General features: G+C 45.4%; 2 protein-coding genes across 7 annotated transcripts in view; one reads left to right on the top strand and one right to left on the bottom strand.

Moving 5' to 3' along the window:
- The window catches only part of tmc1 (transmembrane channel-like 1), a 35,345-nt gene extending 32,449 nt beyond the window's left edge, over window positions 1-2,896 (bottom strand). The window contains exon 1 of the mRNA XM_061260613.1: window positions 2,762-2,896. The gene's annotated coding sequence lies outside the window, so the exon portion shown is untranslated. The remainder of the gene's footprint in view (window positions 1-2,761) is intronic.
- Window positions 310-16,367, top strand: zfand5a (zinc finger, AN1-type domain 5a). 6 transcript variants are annotated; one of them, XM_061261824.1, is made up of 6 exons: window positions 310-488; window positions 6,428-6,607; window positions 9,181-9,328; window positions 10,285-10,388; window positions 11,906-12,034; window positions 12,409-16,367. In XM_061261824.1, exons 2-6 carry the CDS (start codon window positions 6,448-6,450, stop codon window positions 12,555-12,557), a joined length of 690 nt encoding a protein of 229 aa, XP_061117808.1. In that variant the 5' UTR covers window positions 310-488; window positions 6,428-6,447; the 3' UTR covers window positions 12,558-16,367. The 6 variants fall into 6 exon arrangements, with proteins under 6 accessions (XP_061117808.1, XP_061117807.1, XP_061117802.1 ...); XM_061261823.1 differs by having other exon boundaries at window positions 9,151-9,328; XM_061261818.1 differs by having other exon boundaries at window positions 9,121-9,328.
- Window positions 16,368-26,673: the final 10,306 nt, after the last annotated feature.

Below are 26,673 nucleotides of genomic sequence, written 5' to 3'. Positions count from 1 at the left end.
CCTCAAAGGCGTTTCCAAACATGAGTAGGCTACTGAACAAAATTAGTAACATTTGACGCGTAAGCACGCTCTTTCTCAATCGCCGGAGTTTCAGTGTTTATGCGCCGTCTGATGTCCCAAGGCCGTCACAGACCATGATGGTGACGATAATGACGACTGTTTTCCTCCCCGACACCATTCCTCGCCCCGCCCAATATACAGTAATAATGTAGCGCAGACGGCCCGTGGCTCTGCTTTTGGCCAACCGGACTGCCCCGTTTCCGCCGTGACGCCCGCCGCCACGCCCCTTACTAAAGAAGGAAACAAACACGGAGCAGGAGCTCGAGAGGAGACGGAGACTCAATTTGTGACAGCAGCCACAGACGGAGAAGAGGAGGGGATCGAGGGACAACCTTGGAAAATAAGCTGTACTGTATTCGCAGCAAGCGAAAATTCGTCAGAAAACTCGCTACAACCGCCTATTATAAAAATCAGATCACACTGAACAGGTAAGACTTAAAAACCAGACGGCAGCTAGCCTTGTTTTACTTGATTTAACATAATCGAAGCACGAAGAAGACAGGAATACCGAAAATGGAAATAACCAGGCAACACGGGGGTGGGTGAGATTTTGGTAGCAAAAGACGCATTTCCTTCCCCAAAGTAAGAACCAACATGAGTAGATTGGTTATCTTGAGCCTGTTCAGGACAAAGAGCAGACAGCTTTTGATGAGAAGTCTCAACTTGCCATCATCGCCAGCAAACAAACGTGACCCCGCAGAGGTGTGGAGAAAAACAAGGATATGAAAAAGTAGACCGTAAGAAAACTAACTGCTTTTGTCGAGTTACTCAAATAGGCTGCGTTATTGTTACACAGAACCTGGATATGCTAAGTAGGCTACCATTTGCTTATGAATTTTGGTGAACTGTATGCTATGTATGTATATGATTATTTATATTCACGTACATGCAACGTTATGCATTGTACAATAATACATATAAAAGATCCCTGCATATTTAAACCGTAGATACAGGGACAAATATGTATAAACAGGGACAGATGCTTTGCTTTTGTCACAGCTCGTTTGCCAAGCTAGATGACCATCTGCGCTAGCTAAGCAAGCTGCCTTGAAAGGCGAGGTATATGATAATCAATCCAACTGGTCTAAATGATGTGGTATCATGTAATTATGTACGCGAAAAAAAGAAAATAATTTTGCTATTAACGTTTGAAAAGATCGTTTCAATCGTCCTAGCTAATTGAAGCCAGACGAGCGCAGACAGTAGCTCGTGCTGTCAAAACAGGAAGAGGTCGGGAAACAAAGAAAAAGGACAAAGCACAAAAGAGTCCGTATCGAAAACTGGTAATGTGTGCCCGTATTTCATGGGCTTTCTCGTCGAATAGATGCACAACATAACAAAGGATAGTATGATGAGTTCGTTTGAGTATTTCAGGGAGCAGATCGTTTAATATTTTCGTTTAACTGAAGCTGTTGTTTCCTACTTAGCTTTGCCTTATCGTTAGCATGACTCAGTGTTTTTGAAAGGGAACGTTTGCGGCCTCCAAATTTTAAAGCCAGTAATGTTACTACTTCCAAACTATTTCCATTTGACTTGTTCCATTAGTAATGTAAATGGAAGAAATGGAATTCATACAGTCGCTGTATATTGTGTTTTACCTTTCACCTTGCTTGTTATTTTAGCCCAAACTTTTTGCAGCAATGAATTCACTGCATCAGTACACGGGAATGGGGATACCCACTAGCTAACTAGAGCTAGCAAACATAACATGTTGAGACACGGAGAGCAATTCCTGGGAATCCAGTTGTATGGATGGGGTGTGGATCGGTGGTCTTTTCGGTTTTGTTTACGATCTAATTTGAAGTTATTTAGCAGGATGCTGGCTAATAGCTAGCCTACCCACATCCACCCCCATAAAAAGCAATAGCTAATATACTTCAGTTAGCTAGTTGCTAACCAGTTATTGGGTGGCTAGTTGGCAAACAGGTGCATATCATAGCTAGTTAAATTGATTAGAGATGAACATTTTTTAATTCTGATTTTGATGGTAATTTATTTTGTAACTTTTTTTCAGGCAATGACTTTTCGGGCTGGTTTTTAAGTCCCATCTGGGTATGGCTAGCTGGCTAGCAAACATCAGCTAACAAGGACACGTCTAAGATAGCTAGCCTAGCTAACGTGACTAAGATGTCGAGCTGTTGCTGAATATGTTGATTTGTAAGCCAACTATGTTTATTATTAAGTAACGTTAGCTTTGATAACCTTTTTTATTCAAATGATTGTCTTCGAAAACAGCACTGTACTTATCCTCGTTGGAAGCTTTGTGTCAGCTAGTCTCGTAGCTAACGTTAGCATCACCAGCAAGCTAGTCTGTGATCATATTCCATAGCTAGTTCTTTGTTCTCTGCTTTCATTGCCCTTTCAGCTCGGAAACGTGAATTGGTTAGCTAATGTTTACCACCTTTGTGTTTCCAACCATTTCCAACTACGCATTGTGGCGAATTAGTCTTAATATTTAAGATTTATCTGGTAAGTTAGTGGCCCACTAACGTTACTGTCTAAAACTGCAAAAAACAGCGATTCCATCATATTGCCTAATTTAGGCTACCAAGCAGAAAACATACCGCAGATTCGCTTGGTTGGCAAGTGAGGGGGGAGATTAAAATTACGTCAATTCTGAAATTCTTTTTGTATAAGTTAGCTGGCTTGTTAAGGAAACTTACATTAGCCATTTTGTTATGCGTGGCGGGGGTGTACCAACCATCTGTATGTGGGAGCTATAACGGGCTCACTGCGATATAAATAGCTCCCGTTTGCAGATCCGCTCTTGTTGGTGGGGTTTTTCTTCGTATCCGAGATCTGCGTGTCACATTGCGCCCTTGTGACAGGCGGAAACTAATGCTCGCCACCCCATGTGACTGTGGACCGGGTAGAAATATTGCAGTCAGCAGGCATACACGTGATGGGACGGGACTGCCAACTTGGCTTTTCAGGGACGAAAAAAAATACTTTGTGAACCTTATATGTGTTCATCGGCCGACTTGTTTTGGACTCAGTGTACCAATGCTGTTGTATATTTGTTTTTTGCATTATGGGAACACCGTGGACGGTTGTGAACAGAACTTCTTGGGCAGATGGTTGCACAACCAGACTTGGCTTTACTAACCATCTTTTATGGTGTGTGACGCAAGACTAAGTACATATTGAGTTCTGTTATTTAGCCAATTTGTAGCTTTAAAATATAGTGATTAGTTTTAGTTACTTTGAGACTGAGTTCTAATGGGCTAATACGATTCTCTAGCGTGACTTGAAATAAACATTGCTCCCCAAGTAGAGGACTGTTTTTCAGTTGGATTCTTTCCTGACTGTCTGTGTTTTAGAAGGGTGTTATAAGGGGCTGGGTTTATGTCAAAATGGAGCCTTGAAATGTAACATCCGAAAAGTCCTTTGCCTTCAAGACTTCCAATGTCAGTCGGAGAGACCGACCAAGCTATTCGCTACAGTATAACGCCTGTAACCCTACACAGATAGAATTACGAACTTGTGACATTTCAATAAATGTTTCACAGCTAGCATAGCGGTAGGCGAAATGCGCCGATGATTCGTGTTCAGCTGTGTTGGTCAGACGTCAGTGAAGTGAAAACAGAAATATTTTGCCAGCTACGGGGGAAGTTGCGCATGCGCAGGGGCGAGCACGTTTCCAGCCTCCCTTATATGGAAAGGCTTCTTTTGCATCTTGAGCCACGCTGAAGCTCCCACGTGCTGCGTGCTTCCCCGAAGTGAAACTGTGACGAATACATGTGCGGCTTGTCCTTGCGTTCTGCTGATATTTTACTTGTCTTGGGCTTTTCATTTTTCTTCCTTTTGGAGTTGAACGGGTGTTGTCAATTTATGGTTTTGTGAAGCCTTTTCTCTCTGCTACCGTCATTCCCAGACAAGACAAAGGAAATGTTATTTCCTGTAAAAACTGTCTAGAATCACAGACTAAAGGGTAAACACCGGCATTTTGATACGGACATACTCTATTTGCAGGAATTGGATACTTTAATTTCAAGATTGGTGGTCTGATTTAGATTACGTCAGTCTCTGTTGTGTTCCAGGGGTCGAACAGAGTGCGTGGTTTGTTAATCAGTGTCTAAGGAAGGCTGGGTAATTAACAGACCCAGACAAAACTCAATTGAGCTTTCCTGAGGTGAAAGCAGGCACGGTAGTCTTTTTTTACTTATTCATAGCTGTTGCTGAGAATAGTGAGGGTGGCAGGGGGGATGCTTTTCAGAAATATACTTTTCTTAAGCAACTGTCTCTTTTCGCCAGCTGTTCATTGCCCCATAATAAAATAAGCATATTGTTTAGCAATGTTTTTTTTCCAGTCGCCCGTCTTGGGCTAGATTTAGAAATGGCAGGGGACCCTCTTCCAGAAATAATGTCAGACTTGCCCTTAAGTGGCAGTATTTCACTTTTGCCTTAATGGCAGGCTTTTGCTATGAAATTTGTGAGACAGCATTTTAAAGGTTTATTTATTTTTTTTGTCTGGATTTGAGCCACACTGTAATTTAGTGACTAATGGCTGACAGATTGGCCTCTTATTGCAGATTGGACAGAAGCCATGGCCACAAAATGGCTCCACTGTTCACAGTTCTGGTTAGTTTTTTATTGTTTTTGCGAGAAAATGCGAGGAATTGAACCATTAGGGGCTGAAGTGGTAGCTTGTGACAACACTTTGGTGTCCATACTTTATTTAATCTTTGAATTGGCAGTAGTGGAAGACTCCTCTTGGCGAAGCATCTTTTTATTGGCTGTGTGATGAGGCCTCATCTCTCTTAGTCTGGAGGACAGTCACAGGAAGTCATCTTCCACCCTCTCCTCACACACATAAGCACATGCACACAAACACAGAAACACACACACATAAGCACATGCACACAAACACAGAAACACACACACATAAGCACATGCACACAGACAGAAACACACACACATAAGCACATGAACACGTGTGTACACACGTGCACACAAACACAGAAACACTCATTTTTGGCTAGTACTCCAGCTCTACTGCAGGTTCCTTACTGCTGTCAGTTTTCATTGTGTGTGAACGCTCTCTCTCACGCTCACACACACACACGTCATAGCATTTAATCTGTGGAAGATGCACATCTGTATGCAGTTCCACAGGCCCATCCTGATATGTTACAAATCCAAAGACATGCAGGTTAGGCTACTTTGGAGGGGAATTAACAGGGCGTTGCTGCAAAAGAGCATGCGTGCTCCGTCAACCTACCCTGTATAAACAAAGGTCAATAAATAACAGAGGAAAATGTTTCACAAAAACAATATAAGTGGCTTGTGATAGCAGGTTAGCAAAGCGTGTGGATGGCTGTTGAAAGTCTGTGTTCTGACTGCAAACGTATTGGCGTGACAGGATCGTATTCCGTCCTTTCTCAAACCACCACACTCATTAACGAGAGTGGAGACCTGTGGAAGGGGCGTGGTCATCGATCTTCTTTAATGCGGAGCCTGCTCGTGGCTCCAACCGAGAGACCGACTTTTGAATATTTAAATATGTGGAATTATGAGTGGTCGATGCGAACATCTGAAAGTTTCCTGGGCTCCCGACCTGACGCCACATCTTCTGGAAAGTTCTATGTGGAGTTGGGATCGAATTCGCCTGGTCAGAGGATTTCATTTCATATGCATGGCGGGAGTATTTGTGACAGTTTTCGGTTTAACTAGAGAGTCGGCAGTTAATATTAAGCACGTCAGTTTCCTAGCAGAACCAAGGAAAGTCGTTGTTGCTTTAGGTCTTCACAGTGAACTAGGATATTCCTTTGATATTTCTTTCAGCGATTATGTTGTCACAGAGACGCAAAGCAAAGTATGAAATGTGAATGTACGTGTCATAAGGGCGGCCTGTAGCGTAGTGGTTAAGGTAAATGACTGGGACACGCAAGGTCAGTGGTTCTAATCCCAGTCTAGCCACAATAAGATCCGCACAGCCGTTGGGCCCTTGAGCAAGGCCCTTAACCCTGCATTGCTCCAGGGGAGGATTGTCTCCTGCTTAGTCTAATCAACTGTACGTCGCTCTGGATAAGAGCGTCTGGCAAAATGCCAAAAATGTAAATGTAATGTAAAATAAGGGAAGAAATTGATTTTGTAGCCCCCCCCTGCCCCTCAGAAATGAAGGTGTAGATTGAGTGACCACCACCATATCAGTGATTGAGGTCAGCAATATGGCTGCCTTGTTGCCGTGGAAACGTAGACTCTCCCACCAACTATTGGATGATCTGTGTGCATGTGACAAGCAGGCAGCTAGACTGGTGCTAGCCAGTCAGAGATGAGTTACTGGCTCCAGTTCCTGCCCCACTCCCCCCCCCAATATTTGCACCACACTGAGAACATTTTAATTGAATTGTATCCCCCCCCCCAGGAAGTGAACCGTGTGTAGCCATGGCCCAAGAGACAAACCAGAGCCCGGTGCCCATGCTGTGTGCCACTGGCTGCGGTTTCTACGGCAACCCCAGGACGAATGGCATGTGCTCGGTCTGCTACAAGGAGCACCTGACGAGACAGCAGAACAGTGGGAGAGCTAGCCCCATGAGTCCAGTTGGTAAGCAACAAGAAGCCCCACACACAAATGCAAGGCATGCATGTGCGCACACACGCACACGCACACACGTACAGAAATTCCTCTCCTAGACGAGCACATTCCACACACACTTTTATAGACGTAGACCTTTAAGATATGCACACATACACACAAACGGTCACATTTGTGAATAGAAAACACACACACGACATTAACATCCACTGAACGGTCATGTTTATTCATGTGACAGGCCACAGCGCCTTCAACTGCTGCACAGATACTCAGACACGTGTACACAGGTACCACAGGTTTACACGTGTACACATACACAAACATGCATGTTTTGTGTTGAGAGAGAGAGGGGGGCGTGACAAAAGAAAGAGAGAGAGATACAGGCACAGGTACAGAAAGAAAAGGAGAGGTATGAGGAAAGAGAAGGAGAGGTATGAGGAAAGAGAGAGGGGGTACAAAAAGAGAAGGAGAGGTATGAGGAAAGAGAGAGAGGGGTACAGAAAGAGAAGGAGAGGTATGAGGAAAGAGAGAGAGGGGTACAGAAAGAGAAGGAGAGGTATGAGGAAAGAGAGAGAAGGGTACAGAAAGAGAAGGAGAGGTATGAGGAAAGAGAGAGGGTACAGAAAGAGAAGGAGAGGTATGAGGAAAGAGAGAGGGGTACAGAAAGAGAAGGAGAGGTATGAGGAAAGAGAGAGGGGTACAGAAAGAGAAGGAGAGGTATGAGGAAAGAGAGAGAGAGAGGGGTACCGAAAGAGGAGGCATGAGGAAAGAGAGAGAGGGGTACAGAAAGAGAAGGAGAGGTATGAGGAAAGAGAGAGGGGTACAGAAAGAGAAGGAGAGGTATGAGGAAAGAGAGGGGTACAGAAAGAGAAGGAGAGGTATGAGGAAAGAGAGAGGGGTACAGAAAGAGAAAGAGAGGTGAAAGGAGAGCACGAGAGGGGGGTATGGGGAGAGAGCAGGCTTTGTCACCAGTTCAGTCTCTGTAATTACTCTGCCTTTCTGCCCAACAAGGGAGCCCCTGTCAGGGTGGGTTTTGGGGGCTTTGGGGGGTGGAAAGGGGGTGCTGTTAAGTCAAGAAACCTGCGTTTCTTCTGTTTCTCTGTGCCGCTTGAAGCCAGTCTACTGTTACTGGGACTCGAGTAAGCCCTTTAGAAACCTGCGTGCATTTGGTTTTCAGTGCTGAATAACAATCCTCTGTTCGGATCTCGCCGTGAAATGTCGAACCAGACAGCGCAGCTCAAAGCAGTCAAAACAAAAGCACGAAAACAAAAAGCGCAGCGACTGTCAAGTAAGAACCAAGCCTCTCTGGAGTAGAACGAGGACCAATCAGGAAGGAGGGAATGTAGACCTGTGTTTGAACTGCACTTGAAAGATTTTATTTTTGCCTTGTTGCAATGACAGCTCTAAACCAGCGAGCTTCTTGTGCGAGCTTCAAAAAGATATTCTCCGTTTTAAGTTTTGGAGTCGAACCTGCATTGTTTGGCTCAGCAAGCATAACCGCAGACAACCCTTTCCCATGATGCATCAGACAGGAGTAATTTCTAACAAAACTACACGAAAGCCCTGAAAATACGCAGATTTACATTTTTCAAGTCTTTGATGTTTTCTGCTTTAGCTGCCCAGACCCTCTTCTAAGCACTGTCCTCCTGAAGTTATTACAGTGATTTATGAAAAAATAATAATATTAAAAGGAGTGATCTCGTTCATTCGCTGCACTCATCACCCATAAAGTGATTATTTTTCGACAGATATTAATATGAGTCTTTGCAGGTGAAAGCTCCAGGCGATGCAGTACTTAATTTAAAAAAAACAAAAACTGTTTTATGGGTGAAGGAGGGAACTTCATTTAGAGGGCTGTGTGGTAGTGTAGTTATTGGCTGAGGAACTGGCAGAGGTTGCAGGTTTGACTCCCAGTGGAACACCGCTGCTGTGCCCCTGAGCACAGTGCTTAATCTAAATTAATTTAATGTCCAGCTCTATAAACGAATGGCACGTAACAAAGCTATGGGAGTAATATGAATACTTTTTCAATGTTATTATTAATAATTTCAAGTGGGATCATCTCAACTCTTCACATTATCAATGTCCAGATGCAGGCTCATCTGCTTAGCAAATAACATGTGAAACATGTTTCCCTGCAGGGGATATTACACTTATTTAGCTGACACTTTTATCCAAAGTGACAGTTGATTGGACTAAGCTGGGGCCAATCCCCCCAGGAGCAACGTGAGGTTAAGGGCCTTGCTCAGGGGCCTTGTCCAACAGCTGCATTGATCTTAATGTGGCCACACTGGGACTTAAACCACCATGGTCCCAGTCAAGCACCTTAACCACTAGGCTATAGGCTGCCCCTCTGACTGGTCCTCTGCATGTGTGCTGAGCTCTGATTGGACCTGTGGCAGGTTCTCTTATAGGTATTCTGGGTGTGGCAGGTTCTCTTATAGGTATTATGGGTGTGATAGGTTCTGTGATTGCTCCTCTGGGTCTGACAGGTTTTGTGATTGGTCCCCTGGGTCTGACAGGTTCTATGATTGGTCCTCTGGGTCTGGCAGGTTCTATGATTGGTCCTCTGGGTCTGGCAGGTTCTGTGATTGGTCCTCTGGCTGTGGCCGGCGCGGGCTCAGGCAGCGTCTCCAGCAGTCCATCCTCAGAAGTTTCCAGCATGCAGAGACTAGAGGCCAGCCGAAACGAGGCCGACACCTCGCCGACCAGCTCGTCTGACCCAGCCAGGTGAGCCACACTGCATGCGCTGAACCCACACACATTCAGGAGTGCTGCCACGGTCATTTCACAGAATCAGTCCCAGGGCAGACTTTCCAAGGGATGGGATTCACTCGTCAAACCAGATTTTTTCTGTGGAAACAAAACTATCAACTTTATATTTCCATAGAGAATATCGGCCTATTTTTGGGCTCTTGCCATCGACTTACAATTGGGAGGGTGGGGTTTCAAGTTCTTTTTGCAACCGGTTCACTCTTTAGCCACTTGGGGATAGAGCTTCACTTTGGGAGGCTTGTTGTTGGCATTCGGCTGGGTCTCGAGCACCAACAACAAGAAGCTCATCGGCCTGCTGTGAAACCTGGAGCGGCTCAAACGTCTGATTGGGAGCATCTGTGCTGGAATTCCACATGTCACCAAGGTCACCGGTGCAGCTTGTGAATCCATTCCGCTCTGGACAGACTCTACATTTAGAGGGAAAGAAAGATGGACTTGTTTTTCCTGCAGTGTTGTAAATTGGGCATTTTTCCCTCTGCATAATTCACTGTGGACGTGCATAATTTACTGTGGGAGTTTGGCTTGGTCGCGTGCTAGACGCAGAGGCCTGAAAGGATTCTGTGGGGAGACTTTAGTACCGAGGGGCTGCAAATGGTGTTTCTCGCTCTTAAACGGTGTTTCCCCTTCTCCCCATCTTCTGCTCTGTTGTATTTCCTTCTTTCCTCTCTCTCTTTCTCTCTCTCCTTCTCTCTGTCTCTCCCCTTCTCTCCCTCTTTCCTGTCTCTCCTTCTCTCCCTCTCTCCCTCCTCTTTTTCGCCTTCTCTCCCTCTCTCCCTCCTTCTCTTTCTCCCTCTCTGTCTCTCCTTCTCTCCCTCTCTCTTCCTCCTTCTCTGTCTCTCTTTCTCTCTCCCTCTCCCTCCCTCTCTCTCTCTCTCTCTCTCTCTCTCTCTCTCCCTCCCTCCTCTGTGTAGAAGTTTGGCGGCCGCCTCCCTCCCAGTGACGCAGCAGATGACAGAAATGAGCATTTCCCGGGAGGACAAAGCTGCGTCGCCGAAATCGGAGCCGACCGAGCCAGGTATCCCAGCTACGCCCTGTTTCAGAGTCCCCTTAGGGGCGTAGAACCATTCAACCAGTGTTTTTTTTTTGGGGGGGATGGGTGCTTTGCCCCCCGGGGCTAGCTGGAGAGCTGCCCCAAACAGGAGAGAAAATGGCTTCCTGGGGTAGGGTGAGTCCCCAGCAGAGAGTGTGTTCTCCAACAGCAGTAATCATTGTGTTTATGAGGAGCTGCTTGTGTATTCAGCGCTTGTGCAGTTGTTTTCTTGTATTGAGAAGGTTCCCATGGTAACACTTGTGACACTGTCTACAAGTGGTATGTTGTCAGCGGTGATAAGCTGTCAGGGAGGGACCATGTGATCGGTGGTGATCCAGCACATTCGTGGCATGAGGGCCTCTGTGCCAGAGCAAGTGTGTGTGTGTGTGTGTGTGTGTGTGTGTGTGTATGAGAGAGTGAGAGACAGCCGGTATGACTGTTTGTGTACATTGTAGCTTGACCATGGAGGTTGGTCAGCGCTGGTTAATGGTTAATAAGTAATGATTGTCTTGAGAATCTCATCCTGTTACTCTTTAATTTGTGTGAAATGAGTTGGGGCAGGAGTAGATTGAGCCACTCTCTGCACTGTCTGAATGTCCCTGGCCCAGGGCTCCGTTCAGGGTCAGTCCTGCACGCCTGGCGTGTAACAGGCGCGGTCACAGCCAACTGAACCGCCGCAGAACAGCGCCCCCTGCTGGACTCAGCCGTTTGTCCCGTGTGGGAGTCTGGTAGCGGAATGGGGGGTGGTTTGTTTACCCGGCTGGTTTAAAGCCGGTTCAGAGGTGTAAAAGGACACCCCAGTGCACCCCAGCACACCCTAACCTCTCCCCTCCCCCCTCCAGCAGGGTGTCGGCTTTCAGTCTGTGTGTGTGCGTTTCCCCCCTCCGTTCCCAGAAGACTGTTAGCACGCTCATTCTGGGAAACGCCGCCAGTCGTGACTAAATAAGACTGTGCCAGTTTCTGGAGCTGCTGCAGGGTTAATGTTCCTCACCAGTGTGTGGGCGGAGGGGGAATCTCTGAAACTGAGACCTTAAATGGGGAATACGTTTCTCCTTCATTCAGGTTTGGATGACAGCTTCTTTGGCTAACTTGTCAGCACGTTTCAAAAAGCCTGACCAGTTGTCGTTTGTCTGCTATGTTTTCTCTGCCAGAATTAGACGTATTTGCATTGGGGCGTTTTTTTCCATTCCACCGTTCTCGTTTTAGTCTTTTCCTTCTGCTTTCAGTGCTCATATGTGTTAGTCGGTCAGTGGCCTTTGGTCCCAGTTCCTTCACATTGACGAGATGAGTGTTGAGAAAGTAATTCACCATCTGAATGGCACGGTTCAGAACAGTATTTTCTACAGTACCACCTCTCGTTCCGTCGCCTAGCTTGGCGGTTCTGTAGAGGTCCGTTATCTGAACGATCCAATTGTAATTATTGGAGGTCAATCTTCCCCTCTGTTTGTGAGTTTTCCTGTGAATCGAAGGCTTATTTTCCTTTTCTCTTTTTTCCCCCCCAGTTGTCACCCAGCCCACAGCCTCGGCGTCCCGCCCCAGCGACCCCGGCAGTGAGGACCCCAAGCCCCCCGAAGCCCCCAAAGCCAAGAAGAACAGGTGCTCCATGTGCCGGAAGAAGGTTGGCCTCACAGGTGAGCAGGAGCAGCGCACGGCCGTGGCTGAAGCACCTGGAGGCCATTATTTTTGCTCCCAAAATACGAAATGGCTTCCAGCGGTTTCTTCTTCTTGTGTGGGAGGATGAGTGGGGTTTTTTACCAGTTAGTTTTGAAGTGCATGGGGTAAAGGCTGCTGGGTTGGTCAGGGAAAAGGGTTTTAGAGGTACACAGTTGCATGTGTTCTTACATGGCTTGCTGTGCTGTCCGTTACACATTAGTTTTTGCTTTGTGCCTCACACCCAATAATCGGTGATTTGACGTACGTAAATCTGCGTATCCGCGGAGCCCCCCTGCCGCTCGTACCTCGATGCTGATCGTCTCTGCGCCCCTGCTTTTGTCCCCACCCACAGGGTTCGACTGTCGCTGCGGCAACCTCTTCTGCGGACTGCACCGGTACTCGGACAAGCACAACTGCCCGTACGACTACAAAGCCGAGGCCGCCGCCAAGATCAGGAAAGAGAACCCGGTGGTGGTGGCCGATAAGATCCAGAGAATATAACGCGGCCTCGCGCGTGCGACCTTCCACCCGAACACTGGCACGTGGCGTTAAAATGGACTCCTTTCGTTTGTTTTCGGTTTTTTTATTACAATCTCGGAGAGAGAAAAAAAAACCCTATCCAGAGCTGATGCATGAACGATCACATTTCTTCTTCTCCTCCTTATTTTTCCTCCCCTTTCTATCTGTGGTGTGTGTTTTATTTAAGCAAAAAAAGAATAATAATAATAATAAAAAAGAAATAATAGTACTAGCGTACAGACCCCGGCATCTTTTCAGGAAAATCTCAGTAATTACCTCTTCTAACCCCCTACCCCCCCAAAAAAAGTCCTCCTTCACTTTGAATTGGTTATATATCTGTGCCAAAAAGAGAAAGTTAAAAAAGAAAAAAAAAATGTAGGCACGCTTTTGTTTTATGGCAAGCAGAAAAGGACTGTTTCAGACTGAAAGTCGTTTATTTCCTTTCTACACAGTTGAAGTTTAAGCATCCAGATAAAAGCTGGAGTTCTGAGATGAGACAGTGACCTCCTGACCGGTTTTGAAGCTGGTTTGAGCCGGTTTCTGAACATTGAATGCAGTGTGGGGGGGGCTGTCTTATCAGAGCTGCGAATGGGTGTTACTTTTCAAAATATAGAAATTGTGATTTGTGCAGGATGCTACGTTCTTATAAGTGCTGAATTCACGGTATTGTCCTGTGTTTTGTGTGTGTTTACCTGTTCTTTTTGCCTTGTTACCTCTCCATGGACAGTTACTGTCAGTTTGCCCCAGTGATGCCTGTCTATATGGTAGCTGCAGTGATCTGTATATGGGGGGGGGGGGGGGGACGACAAGGAACTGGTAGAGGTAAAATGCCACCACTTTTTCTATCATGCAACTGCCTACAGGTCTGTAGAATCTCAGTATCTGAATTTTGTGTAACAATTTAGGTTTTTAAAAAATGGTGGGTGCGTACCTGCTGTGTTGCCTAACGTGGCGTTTCTTTGTGAGCAACGTAGCGGAATTCCTGTGCTGCGTCGTTGCTCGGCTACAGCTGTGTTCTCACAGGTGGCTGATGGGAAACCGAGGCTGAAGTGTTGCTTCGACTTTAAAAAAATAATAAAGTTTTAAATACGGTGCACATAGGCTAAAAGATTTATCAGAAAGCTTTTCTAGGAGGAGCATGACCACCTCAGACAAATTAAATAGCATGTCGATGCAACAGGTGATCTTGGAGATGCTGTCATTTATTCAAGTGTTTATCAACAAAAAAAAAGAAAATGGTGGAAATTCAGAAATTGCATACCAGAGTATAAAGTAGCAGAATTTACCTAGCGAAATGCAGCTCTGTTTGCTTCGAGTTTTGATGACTACTTTGCATTGGTTACGATAGAATTTCTGTAGCCTATGTTTCGATCTAATATGGCGGTCATAGCTTTTCGCCTGCGGGTACATAGACTGGCTTTGACAGTTGCCCCATAGACCCCTACAGTCCTGTTGGATCTAACAAGGGACTTGTGTTTTTTTGTGTGGGTGCTGGTCAGATTAATGTAGTGCAGAACGAAATGGAAACCAGGCTTCAGCCTGATTCATGCTTGACCCGGCAGCTTCCGATTGGAGGCACCGCACGGTACTGCCCAGAGACTTCGTATAGTGTTAGCCTAATTGTTTCAGTCTGTTCCGGACAACAGCGTTATAGAGACGGTAAAATAGCTTTGTTTGACAATGCGGATCAATACTGAGCACGTTACAAGATTTTTGGCGACGCCAATCTGCCGGATGAAGCGTGAATCAGGCGTTAATAACCCGAGGTTCCTGCGCAGCCTGTTTTTTTCTGAATAAGGTCCGGTTGATGAATTGAGTGTAGCCGTTTCTTTGTGGGGTTTTTTTTGTTTGTTTGTTTGTTTTTCGGTTGCTGGATTGAGCCTGAGAGGACTGAAGATTTCTCCTGAGTTTTGTTCTGAAACGCATTCGTGCAAAATGTGAATCCTCGACGCCGGCCCCGGCGTCTCTGTTTCCTCACCGTGGACGCACAAGGAATACCGGCGCTCGGAAATGCGGGAAGTGACGGCAGCGGTCGTCGGTTTTCCCGAATGTGTGTGTCTCCACCGCGCCGGGCCTGCGGTCGAGGGAACTCCCAAGTCGAGCAGGCTGAGGTGACGCGCCCTTGTCAGGATATGGATTACCGTTTGGCTTCTTCCTTCCCAGCGCCCTCTGCTGCAATCCGTTTTACTTCGGGGTTTTTTTGAGGAAAGGAGGAAGAAAATGAGCTTCATTTGTGCCATACAATTTTCTTTTGTTTGTTTCATTTATTCCAGAATATTTCTTGCCGGTTAAGGATGTCTGAGGATTGTGTGTGTGTGCGCCCGTTTTTTCTTTTAATATGATGACTTTAGGGGGGGAAAAGGTCTGTTGCTTGTTGTCGTTTGTTGTTTTGTCATTGGTCCCCCCATGTTGTTGTGTGACCTGTGATTGGCTGAATGAAGCCAGCTGTGAACCTATTACAGGCTGTCAGGGTCTGAGGCCTAACAACACCCATTTTTGCCTGCCCTCTTATTTAATTTTCTCTTAGATTTTATTTTCATTGACTGTAGGAGTGTAGTTTTAATGAGTGTATTGCATGGGTTGAGTGTCTACAACAATGTAAAATATCTGAAGTGTAGAAATTTGGCAATATACTTCACTAATGCTTGGTCAATATTTTCTCCTCTGATGTTTTTTTACATTTATTTTTTCCTATGGGTAATGTCTAGAGGTTGTGCTGATATTTACGTATTATGTACTCTGTGTATGTGAATGGGAGTGTGAGGTCTGCTACTCGTACGGACACAAACCCGTGTACATGGAGAGAGCGTTCCGTGTTCCTCACCACACCCCCCCAACCCCCACCCCGCCTCATCCTCATCAACCAATCAGCTGGCTGCTGCCCATCTCCCAATCTGCTTCTGTTTAACCAGCTTTCGCCTGGTGGATTGTGGGATGCAATCAACCTCTGGTCTGGCAGCTTATTCATTTGGAACTTTGACTCTTTATGACATCACATCTACCATGGAAACAGGCAAACGGATGAGACTGACTCTTACTGGCCCTTCCATTGCAAGCACACTGGCGGAATACTCTGAACCTCAAAGCTGCCCTGTTGGACTAATGGTCAAATAACCCCCTTACCGCACACTTGCTACCACCGTCTAATGCCGCCATTCCCAAACATGCCCTCTTAACAATATCCTTCCCTCGTTTCCGTCTCAGTTGACTGTGGAACTGTTTGAATTCTTCCATTCTCCCTCATCTCCGCAGTTGTTTTCAGTTGCTTGTTTACGAAACCTAAGCAACATCGAGAACTTTTTTAATTTAATTTAATCTTTTGGTGTGGGGGTTTTAAAGTTTTCTGTGAATTCCTCGCCATTCTGTTCTGTCGCTTGGACAGCTAACTGGTGTGGGGGGGCCTTGCTCTCGTGTGGGTGCGTGCGTGCATGTGTGTGTGTGTGTGTGTGTGTGTGTGTGCGCGTGTGGGTGTGTGTGGGCAGGTGTGTGTGTTTCTACCTATAGAGTCTAACCTAGCGGTGTGGAGAAAGTCTTGTATATAGAGTTTTCTTTGTCTTGACTTGCTTGGCACTGTTTTTTTTGTTTTTTTTTCTCTTCTTCTGTAGGGGTGTGAGTTCCTGCTTTGAGAATTGTATGTATCCATTCAAGTTTTAATTTTAACTTTTAGTTATGCAAATTTGTACAAACTGTGTTCATATTTATGTATTACATATAATCTTGTTATCATGCATTAATGCAGAATTGTATCATGTAAATAAAAAATTATGTACAGAGAGACATTATATAGCTTTATCACATGGCTTTCTTCTTTTTTTAACACTTTACATGGACATGATCTCTGGTTATTCCTTATTTGTAGACAAACAAAGGGAAGCGGGAATGCTTCTGTAGCATTATGGAAAATGGCATGAACATTCTTACTTACCATCCTTGAAAAATATATCTAAAATTTCAGATCTGTAGATTATCTAGAGCTGTCAAAAATGAACAATATGTAGTTTTGGTGTTTTGTAGAAAGTACCAATCCCATTATTCAGCTTCCAATTGGACATAACCTTTGTGTTTTTTTTTCTTCACTTATGGAAATCTTACTCTCTATTGGCTGCATGTCTTAAGCTGTCTTGGAGAACAGACTTCCTACTGGAATGTGGTTCAGATCCAGACACACTCTATTACTTAATATTTGCACATGGGTCTAAAATACTCAACCATCAGAGAGAAAGTGAAGCATCCACTTCATAAAAAAAGCAAGAGTCCATTAGGGTCAAAAGCAGTCCATTAGACTCCTGAAAATAGTTTGTATTACAGGCATTTTTTCCTCCGCAGTCCCTGAGGAAGTTGGCTGTCCAAACGTGGGGTACTTTACAATGGCCTTTTCCAATTTGGAAAAAAGAGCAGTGAAATAAAGTGGTATTTTTGTGACTCGATCTGTGGATTTTTGGATTGCTGCCTTGCCCTCCCTCATTGCCTGTTTTGGACTTGTAATGGCTTATGGTTCCCAGAACAATCAGTGGGGCAGTTTTGGGCCTATCTGCAGAGATGCTGTTGATGAATTTGGAGTAGAATATAACAATTTATTTTCTGTAAAAGAAAAATGTAGATGACATTGTTTGTCCCTGGGAAATCCTCTTTCTCCAAAATACGCTATTGCTGGATTATGTAGCTAGTTTCAAATGGACCTCAAATGGGTATTTGGAGTGTGTAAACATTTTATAACCACCAGTCCCCACATTGACCAAACCCGAAAAATGACGGATATATACTTTAACGAAATAATTGTATTGGTGCACATTTTGGCTCATTGCACAAATGAGCCCGTTCTTGGTGCAGCGACCCAACTCCACAGTGCCAGGGCTACTTCCCGCCACTGTTCTAAAGGAGGGAGAATCCCGGTTAGCAAAAGAGCATCTTATCGTGAAAGAGCAAGACGTCAGAGAATGCAGAGGGTTAAGAAGCCGGGATGGGTCCATCATTGAAAGTGTGTCCTAGTTTGAGTAGTAAGTGTTGCTGTAACGGGATAGACCTACTAACATGATTGAAAATTTCAACAGAAACCTAGCGTTGGCCAGAAAGTAGTGGGTTCAAGGCCCCAGGGAATGGTAGTTTAGAGAGTGTAAGACTGATCCTGTCCTGTTGCCTCATTCTGTTTTGGTGATTGCTGTTACTGTGATAGGCATTGAGTCATTGAGAAATGGCAGCTGTGTAATCATGACTGCTTCGACCTGAAGGTGTTTTTTATGACTCGCTGTTTTTACACCATTTGTGTACCTCTTCCATTCGACCCGGCAGCAGGCTCGCCTCAACCCCGTCCTGTTTCCAAGGACAGGTGTCCCCGTTTGTTGAGTAATTTTACCCCCAGCTCCTCGTTCCTGCACAGCACGTTACAATAGAGGCCCCAGTTTGGTGCTGTCTGCTTCTCCACACACCTGCCAAATTCTCCCCCACTCTCCCGTTCTTTCACAAAGAGGCTTGACTGAGCAGATCCCCCCTCCCCACACACATGCACCCACACACTCACACACGCTCACACACACACTCACACACAGACACACTCACACACACACACACACATACACACACATACACTCAGACACTCACACACATACACACACACACTCACACACTCACACACAGACACACTTACACACACACACACACTCACACACATACATACACACACACACACATACACACTCTCAGACACACTCACACACACACACTCACACACATACACACACTCACACACATATACACACACACACCATACACACACACACTCACACCACACACACACATATACACACACGCACACATACACACACACATGTACACGTACACACACCATACACACACACTCACACCACACACACATATACACACACGCACACACAATCACACCACACACACACATATACACACACATATACACACGCACACATACACACACACATATACACGCACACACACACACATACACACATGCACAAACACACATACACACACATACACACACACACACACACACACACATGCACAAACACATACACACGCACTCACACACACGCACACATACACACACCCACACATACACACGCACTCACACACATATACACACACCCACACTCACACAAACACACATACACACGCACTCACACACACGCACACACACACATACACACACACACACACACACCCACACATACACATACTCACACACACCACCCAGTGCGACAGGTGCAGGGACGGCTGCGTCCCCCACGGAACACAGACGTTTTGTTCCTGGAAACTCGCCTGGTGAAGGGATCCTGAATGAAGTCCGTGCTTCTGGAACAATGTCACACCGGCTGGCGAGCTGACGCATCTCTGAATCATGCTTGTGTGTGTGTGTGTGTGTGTGTGTGTGTGTGTGTGTGTGTGTGTGTGTGTGTGCGAGGGCGATCCAGGCTGAATCACTTGCTGAGTCTTCTTTTTCCTGATGCTCAATGGAGCTGAGAGACACACAGGCCTGTTGAATGACTTCATCTTATCTTTAAAAGAGGTCACACGTCTATGGAGCTCCGTGATGTTTTGTATTCAGCAAAGTATTTTCAGATGAGCTTGAGGAATGTGTTTGCCAAATTAATAAGTGCTGTCGTAAAATCATAATAGTTTCCCGGCACTATAGCTTTGGGGCACAGAGCTACCACCGATGGTGTTCATTTTGCGGTTAGTTTTTTCTGAAAGGAAACTAGTTCTGCAAGATTTCCATACTTCTTGCTAAATGAGGGCCCTCAGGGGCTTTTGGGGTGAGGAGCTCAAGACAGGGGAGAGGGGGTGTGTGTAGACAGGGTGCAGCTGTCTCTACCTGTTCTCCCTGTACCTCCCGGATGATGGACACCCAGACATGTGTGTGTGTGTGTGTCTATGTGTGTGCACAGATGACATCATCAGAGATGCCCGGTGGCAGATGTTCTGTCAGAATGAATGGTGTTCAGTTCTCTGGCCGGGAGGTTGGATCAGACTGAGGTCATCGATCACCGCCGAGAGCCCCGCCCCTGTCTGAGAGGCTCCTGTCCATCAAGCCACACGTGACCCCACCTTTCTTACCCCACTGAGGCAATCTATGGAGTGCTTTACTCTGCCTTCCTTACACCACCTGATAGATACTGTAATTATGTTAAAGCATCTATCCTTAATTTTATACTGAAACTTGTCATAAGTCTGCTGAAATGAATTTCAATAGTTTTTTACAGAGTGAGGTTTTTTTGTTGTCTGATTCTTTTCTTCTTCAATCTTCTGTGACAATGCTGTAGTTATTTTCCTTAAAGCCCTGTTGGGGTTGTACAGTGATGAGCAGTTGTACTCCAGTGTGTGTGATTAGGTGGGAGATTAGGAGATGTGGTGAACACAAACAGACTGCTGTAGTTTTTGGGGAGTTTGTTCTGCCAGCCGGATCTTTATCCTGATGTCTTAGTACAGGAGCTTTTGATCTCCCGTTTGGAGGAATTGTGGTGCTTCTGTGATTTGGGAGGCACTGTATGTGCAGGCAGCCATTTTGTTCAGGAGTCATGTTCAGAAGCTTGTTGTTTGAGGTGTGTGTATGTGTGTGTACGCTTGTGTTTGTGAGTGTGTATGTATGAATGAATGTTGTTAATGTATAACAGTGCTTTGTTTGTCTTGTAAATGTGTGGCCTGTTGAAAGTGTGTATCTGTGAGATTGATCATACAGTATGTGTGAGAGCCTGCCTGCCTGTGGCCTTGTGCTTCACATACACACACACAGACACACACACACACATACACACACACACACACACACCTGAAAACCAGGCACTTTTTTGACTCTTGCAGGCTGAAGGCCAAAGCCAGTGACTTGCACACCTCAGCCACAGCAGGTGCCATATTTAGTCTACCTCGATGGGACAGATGAGCTGTATTTAGCAGGACTTACAGGGACATGAATGCTGCATTTAGCCAGAGCTGTGGTCAGGAGGGTCCCCACCCATTCTGTGGAGAGGAAGCTTTGTTAAATTGGAGAGCCGTAATCCTGCCGAATATGCACTCATAGGGTTATACAGTGTCAGACTTGAGATGACGTGGCCAGGATTGATTTATTTACTGTGAATGGTTGAATGGATCACAAAAGCCTGCAGGGCTTACAGTGCTGGTAGATTATGGGGATTTTGAAAAGCTCTTTGTGCTGCAGATTTAGCGACAGGCTCTCTACCTCCTCGCCCCCTCTGTGAAAACCGTGGATCACTTTAAGTGACGCCTCCGCCAAAAACAAATAAAATCAATCAGTCATTGTGTTTCTATAGCACCATCCACTAATGCAATGCTTCACAGTTGGCCTGGTGACTACAGTGGCTTTCAGACTGCTATTAAAGAAAAACAGCTTTTCCCCCTGCTGAAAAAAACGACTCAACCTATGTTTTGAAACCGATGGTTGCGGGTAATAGCAAACTGGTCTGATCTAGCCACATATGCAGGCCATTGAGTAAATAAATCATTTTAAACATCCAGTTTTTAGGTGCACTGCGAAATTTGGAATTGTGTGGTAACGAACCAAGGATCGCGCTCCTGACGCTCGAGGAAGAATTGCTACTTAGACACAAAAGGGATAATTGCTCCCTCCAGAAAGACGGGTTGGAACTGAACTGTGCGACTGATGGGTCTGCAAGTCCACATCCCGCCCCTCGACCAGCGGCGCCCGAAACCGTCCATTTTTGACAATAACAGTGATTAGAGAAGCGGCGAACACAATGCACAACGCCCAGATGAAACGACAGCAGTTACCTCTCAGTTGTAATTATGAATTTGAAATGTGGGCGCGATTCTGATCGCAGCATAGAGGCAAGGCGTTTTATCTGCCCTAAATTAAGAGCAAGTCAACACAACGTTCATTCCACCACGGATGCGCGGAATGTCATCTCCCAAGTAGAGTATACCCTCAGGGAGCAGTTTCAAGTGATATTGACAAAGCTTGCGCACACTCGTAAATATTCAAGAAGCTGTCACCAATACGCCCTACACTATCATTTTATGAAGTTAGCTGCTATTGTCAGATCTAAGCCTCCATCCATGTGTATAGTGCAAGCTAATATTAATCCTAGGGATCACTGTCTCACGCCACATGAGATTCACAGCATTGTCACGTGTATGCGTTGTAGATGTGATGTCATTGTTTATTCTCTGTAGTCTGAGTCAGTTGTGTTACTCCTCTCGCATTGCAGATTTTCTGTTACGTTATTTCTTCTGTTTCACTGCTGTGACCTCACATGCCATACATCAGTCAAGTGAGGCTAACCCCCCCTCAAAATAACCGATTATTATTATTATTATTATTATTATTATTATTATTATTATTATTATTATTATTATTGAAAAAACATTCATTTTTGACGAGGTAACAGGTTTTCAGGTGCAGGTTCAGCCTCATCAACAAACAGGAGAAACCGTGGAAACGGAGGCACTCTTGGGTAAAGTGCTGCCCTACATACATCTCGCGTGAGGTTTGCATCTAAAGCAAACTTTGAACATGGCTTACGATCGTAGCACAGCTTGAACTGTGAATGCATTAAAAAAAAAAATTCTTAAAAAGTGGAACACTGCTTTTGGGAGGCTAACGCGTTTAGCATGCTTCTCTTTCGTCTGAAGCACGCGAGCGGTGACTCTGTGGGCTGTCGGTGTAATGTCGTTTAAGTCGTCAAATTACCTGCTTACTTACAGAAACGAAGCCAGTGTTTTTATGCTCACCAGCAGATTAATTTTAGGCCCGCTCCTGGTAGAGAGATCTGTCTGTGTGCGTGCGAAAGGGGCAATGACTTGTACCCCACGGAGTGAACTGACACAGGCATCGCATGTGAGATAAATCTCTATGGTCTTGTGTGACTGTGAGTCAGTGCATGCAGACGCATGTTGGATTAGTCTCTTGGGATGTAGATTGTTTTGCTTGTATAATACTGTAGATATGTGGGGTTAGTATCTAAGGGCTATGAGAATATTCCTCTTTAGAAGAAATGTTTGTGGTTAGGCCATGTATAATTATGAGCATACTCATGTATGCAAGGAAGTTAAGGACTGATTATTAGAGCTGTGGTTACCAAACTGTGGATCCAGAGCTGCTGGAGAGAGGTGTGAGAGGTTGGGATGGGTTTTGAGCGGGATTAGTCTGTAGTGTTGTACATGGATTTGAGTGTACTGTGCTGGAGAGGGCTGTGGGATTAGTCTCTGTGATTGTACATGGTTTGAGTGTATAGTGTTAGAGATGATTGTGGGATTAGTCTCTGGTTGTAGATGGTTGGAGATGATTGAGCTCTTAGTCTCTGGTTGTACATGGATGTGAGTGTATTGATTTGGAGATGATTGAGGGGTTAGTCTGTGGTCGTACATGGATTTGAGTGTATTATTTTGGAGATGATTGAGGGATTAGTCTGTGGTTATACATGGATTTGAGTGTACTGTGTTGGAGATGATTGCGGGATTAGTCTCTGTGGTTGTACATGGATTTGAGTGTACTGTGTTGAAGATGATTGCGGGATTAGTCTCTCTGGTTGTACATGGACTTGAGTGTATTGTTTTGGAGATGATTGCAGGATTAGTATCTGTGGTTGCACATGGATTTGAGTGTTCTGTGTTTGAGAGCTATGTGGGATTAGTCTCTTGGCTGCAGCAGCGGGTAGACGGGACTAAGCACTTCGGTGCTGGAGCTCTGTGTGGTCTGGCTTTGGCTCTCTCTCTCCTTCCCTCCCTCCCTCCCTGGCCCCCCCGCCCCCCCCCCCCGCCCCCTCATTAATCCCTCTCCGTCTGTCTTAGTCAGCACTTCTGCACCTCAGAGGCTGAAGCACGACCCCCCGCCCCCCCAAACCTCTCCACTGCTGTAGCCCCGCCCCCATGTATAGCCACATCCCACTCACGTGGTCCAGACTCATCCCACTCACTGTCTCACGCACACACACACACTGCAAACCCCCCCTCCATTTAGGTCTCACAGAATTTTTTCTCTCTGTGCCTCAGACATAGTTTACCATCCTCCCTCTGCTCTGTCTCACACACACAAACACTCTCACGCATACAGAGGCTAGCCTGTTCGCTTACAAGCTTGTCCTCTTTCTCTCGCTCTCTCTGCTGGGCTCCCTCTCCCTGTTCAGTCTCTTTCTCTCACACAAACACAGACACACCATTTTTCTCTCTCATACATTGGTTGTTTCCCTCTCTCTCTCTCTCTCTCGCTCACACACATACACGGTGATTTGGGCAAATGGAAGACGGATAAGGACACAGCTCTTAGGCTCAGTGGTGCACTATTTGTCAGTGTGTTTACATTTTCAGCTGGTTATTGTTTATTTCTGCATATGGGCCTGTGTTTGTGCATACAGGCATGTGTGTGTCAGAGTATGAGAGAGAGTGCAGTGCATGAATATGTCTGTGCATGTGTATTCAAGGGAGAGAATGTATGTGTGTTTATGTGTGTGTGAGAGAGGAGAATGTATATTCGTGTGTGTGGTTCTGTGGACGCATGTGCATGTGTGTGTGTGGCACCCGTGTAAGGTTTGTGTTTCCATATGTTTGGCAGTGAAGGAATGCAGTGTTACCCGCTCCCCCATGTGAGTGCAAGAGCCTCTGCTTGCTCTCATTTCACCCACGTATCCCAGAAGCCCCTGCAGTCCTGCAAGCCAGTAACAAGGCCAGCCTGATGAACTGGACTCCCCCGACTTTCTCCCTATTCCACTTCAGATTTAAGCTGCGTGCCAGATTTTTCCAGCTGTGCTGTACATGTGTCCTTGTGTGTGTGAAAGAGAGAGAGAGAGAGAGAGAGAGAGAGAGAGAGAGAGAGAGAGAGAGAGAGAGAGAGAGAGAGAGAGAGATGAGTCACAACATACATATCCAACATAGAGCTGTGAACTGACCATGGTCTCATATATGACCAATGATTTCACATTTAATACAATGTCTACATCTCATGTAGCCTACTGCAATACAGTGCAGGGGTGTTACATTATTGTTAGTAGTAGTAATATTACTATTATTATTATTATTATGCATATGTATGTATATATTATGATTATTATTCATAGTAGTACTAATGGCAGTCGTAGTTTTGAGCTCCTTGGCTGAGCACATTCTCAGAAGGTTTTACCAGGGTGATGAAATCTTCATCAAACAGGTGAAACATCCAGGCAGTGGTATTAGCCTAATCTCTCTGTTCACGCCTCCTGTTTATCGCTTTATGTTTTTGTTCATTTTTCTTAATATTTTTAAATAACTCCTGTGTTGGCAGTAGGCTATTGGCATCAGTACTCAAGAACCTGGGGACTGACGAGTGTGCAGCGGTGTACGGAGTAATTACAGCGCGTCTGTGCCTGTTGCCCGATAATCTCCCGTAGCACAGCTCACAAACCTGCTGTCGTGAGGCGAGGGCGGCCGGGGTGGGTTACAATGCACAATTGTTCACGAAAAACGTGCACGCTTGACCGGAAGTGATAAAGCTGGTCTGATCTACACGACTGATTTAAATGAATACTTTTCTGTCCGACTTGAGAAGGATACATTGTATTATACGGTATGTTGTGCTCGCGTGTTGGTGTGCGGAGGGTGAACCGCTGTTTCAAGAATATATGACGTTATCAATATATATTTTTACTGCGGGAGAAATTATATTTTATGCTGGTGCTGTACATTAAGCTACGTCGCTCTACAAGCTGCTTGCCAGAGGTGTATTTATTTTTTGCGTTTATTTCTCGAACCCCCTAAAACCAAAAAAAGAGAACTATGCCTTTAAGCACAGGACGAAGAGCACCAACTCCCCCTCGTGTTGTTGTTCTGCCATGACCCGTCTGGCTTCAGCACGGTACAGACTGTACGTCCAAATTTACACCATAGACATAATCATATTTTTATGTAAGGAGGTGGAGTGGGGAACGCGCATAATTGAACATAATTTATGCAGTCGACGCATATTGGCTACACATAATGATAGCAATGATGCTGCTACTACTACGACGACTAATACTACTACTACTACTACTACTACTACTACTAAGTATTATTACAACTTCGAATTATTAATATTATTATTTTTCAGTGGTAGTGTGACAAGAGGTAACGGATGCCAGCCTGATATTCATGTGTCATCTCAGGCAGATTCCAAGTTGGTACAGTAGAAGGGCAGACAATGTGATATTTTAATGAACACCCCTTGATTTGGCATTGTTTGACTGGTGCTGTGAAATTAGCCTGGTGAATGCTGCAGAACAGGTCTACAGGCTGGAAGGAGGCGACTCTGGAAGACAGAAGGAGTGTGTCACGACTGTTTGGGACAGCTGTCAGCTGGAAATGTCAGGGCTTTGGAGAAAAGGCTCTCCACCTGCTAGGGACACATGGGTCTGTGTCTGGTGAGCAGAATTTTGTCATGACTGGTCAACAGAGGCGATTACAGAGACCGAGGAATCCCTTTTTTTCTGGCCACCACCACCCCTCATTGGAACTTTACTACTCTTTTAAAGTTCAAAAGAATTCATCAGTCTAACTGAGGGAAGAAAAGGAGGTAAACATAATTGAAAATGTCAAGGCAGTATCCAGCAGAGGTGATTGTAGAAACTTGGGGACCCTATGGGCCCCTTCTGACATCTTCAGTCTCCTAAAACAGCGATGCTTGGGTCCCATTAAAATGACACATGCCCATCCTCCAGCAGGTCTAATAAGCTTTACCAAAAATATGCTGTTTTAGGGACTGTCTTTAAGGCGTATTGATATCTATGAACCTCTGTTCTGATTGGCTGGCTAATTCCAATTAGCTGAATGCTTGGATTTCGCCTCCAAGGTGGGCCATGCTGTGTGGATCTATTTGGGATCTGTGCATTTTGATACTTTCACAGTTTTTCTATAGCACATTCAACTCCTTTATAATCCACAAAGCAAGGGGAATTCCATTTTCCACAATATGGGACCCTTATCTGGCTCTCCTCTGCTGCCCCTGTACAGGGGAACACGAGCGGCCATGCTGAGCCCTGCTGAGTTTTGATAGTTGTAAAGTCACCATATCCCACATGGGTCTGTCTGTTTGTAATTAGACTACATGAATAATTATGTCTGGACATAATACACATTCAGCCACAAC

The sequence above is a fragment of the Conger conger genome, chromosome 11 (assembly GCF_963514075.1).
Source record: "Conger conger chromosome 11, fConCon1.1, whole genome shotgun sequence".
NCBI lineage: Eukaryota > Metazoa > Chordata > Actinopteri > Anguilliformes > Congridae > Conger > Conger conger.
Note: the sequence above shows the minus strand (reverse complement) of the source record. Positions and strands in the feature narration are given on the sequence as shown.